The sequence below is a fragment of the Mandrillus leucophaeus genome, unplaced genomic scaffold, assembly GCF_000951045.1.
Source record: "Mandrillus leucophaeus isolate KB7577 unplaced genomic scaffold, Mleu.le_1.0 Scaffold388, whole genome shotgun sequence".
Taxonomy (NCBI): domain Eukaryota; kingdom Metazoa; phylum Chordata; class Mammalia; order Primates; family Cercopithecidae; genus Mandrillus; species Mandrillus leucophaeus.
The window spans coordinates 810995-814182 of NW_012104120.1; the positions used below are offsets into that span (position 1 = coordinate 810995).

At 37.6% G+C, this 3188-nt stretch overlaps 1 protein-coding gene across 1 annotated transcript in view; it reads right to left on the reverse strand.

Annotated features, from left to right (window-relative positions):
* LOC105547354 (ribosome biogenesis protein BMS1 homolog) overlaps window positions 1-2165 on the reverse strand; it is a 19943-nt gene extending 17778 nt beyond the window's left edge. Inside the window, exons 1-2 of the mRNA XM_011990903.1 lie at window positions 2153-2165; window positions 774-853 (exon numbers count right to left, since the gene is read on the reverse strand). Of these exons, the coding sequence (XP_011846293.1) occupies window positions 774-853; window positions 2153-2165 (93 nt within the window). The remainder of the gene's footprint in view (window positions 1-773; window positions 854-2152) is intronic.
* Between the last annotated feature and the right edge of the window lie 1023 nt (window positions 2166-3188).

Sequence of the window (3188 nt, forward strand, 5' to 3'; positions counted from 1 at the left end):
TGGGATTACAGGTGTGACCCACCGTGTCTGGCCTTTTTTTTTTTGTTTTTTTTTTTTTGCTAATTTGTATTTTATTTTTGCTAATTCAAAAGATAGTTAATAGAATATCAGAAATAGTGAACATTATCATTTCCATAAATGCAAGAGCGTGTACATTTTCCACACACTGAGTACTATCTACATTTTCTATTGATAAATTCTGACCACTTCTTCAGGCAATTCATGTACTTACTTTAGCATTATCATTAAGGATGAAGGTTCTAGAACCATCAGGAACAAGGGTCCCATCTTTACACAAATTACTTAACTGCTGGGAAGCTCTGTTTCATCTTATGTAAACTACAGATAATACCTACTCACCTCAAGGGTGTATCAAGGGTTCATGTAAGCTAAATTTGTAGAAAGCAGTTAGCACAGTGCCAGGAAGGGTCCAAGAAGAAATGGTACTTACTATGATATATTTGTATGTATATATGTATGCATGTTAATGAGCTCTTATTAGCTGTGTTCATTAAAGGTTTTCTCCACGCTGTCATTTGCTTTTAGATTTTGGAATACATTTCATTGTGCACATTCCATCTGTATTATTAATATAACAACATTTATTACTATTATTATCGTCGTCATCAATTCAGTCACATCTACTGTATCCCTGATATTGACCATGATTCCTTTAATAATCATAAAACTCTCTTCCCTTCATCACAGGGTAAATAACCTATCACAACGCTGTAAGTCTCCATCAGCACCCCAGGCTGCCCCTGCTGACTTACCAGATCTGCTGCTTTAGCCAGATCAACCATCATGTTAATGTCACACCCGCATTCAATAATGGCGAGTCTGTGCTTTTTACCTATAAGTGAAAAGATGAAAATTTTACTTTAAAAAGACCCTGAAAAAATTCTAACCATGAACTCTTAATTTTCATTTTTAAATTGAAATGAAACACCATATACATTTGTATACAGTGAAACACCATATACATTTACAGGAGTATACCAGAAGTTCATTTTTATAGGCAAAAACTGGTAAAATAAAATAAATTCCATCCTGTTTTTTTCCCTGTGTTCTAAATTTAGATAATATCAAAAGTCTACCCAGATGAATAAAAGTGCTCAAACAGGGAAAATTCTGGCTCGACAGGCTCCATGATAACCATGATCTTGCTGTTCAGCTGCGGGCCAATGTCTTCACCTCTATCAAAATTCCTGTATTCCCACTATCGCTAAAAACATCCTCAAACATAATGCAACAGAATACTTATAATGATAATTATTTCTAAATTAAGGTAATAAGAAAATGGTCAAGAAAATATGGGCTGGGCACAGTGGCTCAGGCCTGTAGTCCCAGCACCTTGGGAGACCAGGACAGGTGGATCCCTTGAGCCCAGTTTTAACACCAGCCTGGACCACATGGGGAAACCCGATCTCTACAAAAACGTAAAAATGAAACAAAAAAAGAAAAAAAAAGAAAAATTAGCCAGGCATGGTGGCATACACTACTCAGGAGGCTAAGTTAGGAGGACTCCTTGAGCCTCGGAGGTTGAGGCTACAGTGAGCTGTAATCACACCACTGCATTCCAGCCTGTGCCACAGAGTAAGACACTGTCTCAAAAAAAGGAAAAGAAAATGCGAAAGCTCCAAAGATAAAGAAAAGCCTCAATCCAACTATATTACTGCAATAACAAGAGATTTCAGAGTATGCATTGCCATTCTACCACTGGAAGTTTGTTTCATCTTCCCTCAAACTTGGAAACCTCACCATCTCCCAAAGCAGACAAATTCTCATAGGAAAAAGAGAGAAGGCGCACTTCCACCAGCATGTGGCTTCATAAGGGCAAGCATGTGCACCTGGCACATAGGAGGTACGTGCTCTCTGTTAAATGATGTGTTCACAGTGACCAGGCCTGCTAGGCCCTTCCAAGGAACATGCTTGGCAAAGCCATAGAGCAGTCAGGATAAGATACGTATCACATCCTTATCTCTGGGAACTTACCCTTTTCTGAAGTTATAACTAACTTAGTAAAAGTATAAGAGAGGTAACATAATATGACAATATTTAACATGTTCCACTCAAGAAAACAACAAACACATGCATGTCCCTCAGATGACAACAGCCACGCCAACTCTGTGTCTGCAGCGGCATCTCCTACCTGACACGACCATCACAGGGCCTGTGATCTCGGTCAACTTCTGCCGGGCGAAGTTCCAAATGAGGCATTATATCAAAGTGCTCTTTCCAACTTTGGAAGCCCCGTCACCACTGCCACTATTGATGGGGGCTCTAGTGGAGTTCGATCAACCACTGGAATATGATGCTTTTTGTCTTCAAATCCTGAGTCCTATTTATTTAAAAAAATAATAATAATAAACTCACTTTCAAAATAGAGTAAAAGGTATCAACCTTATAAGTAAACTTTTTAAAGTATACTTACAGATATGAGTACTTTAGTATATTTTATAGAGAATACAACAGACAATATACAAATATAAGTAACTTGTCAATTATTAACTTCTGACCCCCATCCAAATCAATTGCTGTTCAATAAAGATGTAACAAGATGACTTCAATAGTATAGAGAGTTGAAAATTAAACACTCCTTAAATCTGACTATTTTATGAGTGATTTTAATAGTTTTTTAAAAACCAAAAGGTAAATACCGAGGCAGTGCATCATAACAGATAAGAGCAGAGGCTCTGGAGTGAAATTTGGCTCTCCTACTTACTGGTTATATGATTGGAGATAACTTGTTTTCTTGACCTCAGTTTTCTTGTCCACAAAATGAGGGCAGGAATGATCCTACTCTGGTAAGGCTGCTGGAAGGATTTAGCTGAATAATGTTTAAAGTATACTGCTAAGAATATCACAAGCACTCACTAAATAAAGCTATGTTAGTATTACATACTGTAATTTTTGTATTTTATATTACAACTTTGTAAAACATATCCGGGGGGAAAAAGCACACTTATCACCATAGAAACAGTTTAAAGTTTAGGAAGAAACAAATTCTATAAATTCTTGTATCTTGGGCAAGAAACACCAACCAGTGTACAGATGCTGGAGGCAAGGCAGCTTCTATGGCAAAGCTTCTCACATTTTAGTGAAAGCCACACAACATGCATCTGCAGGTCCTTTGGAGCGGGACTAAACTCGTGAATCCAAATGTCACCTGTGAGAGGCTCCTACTG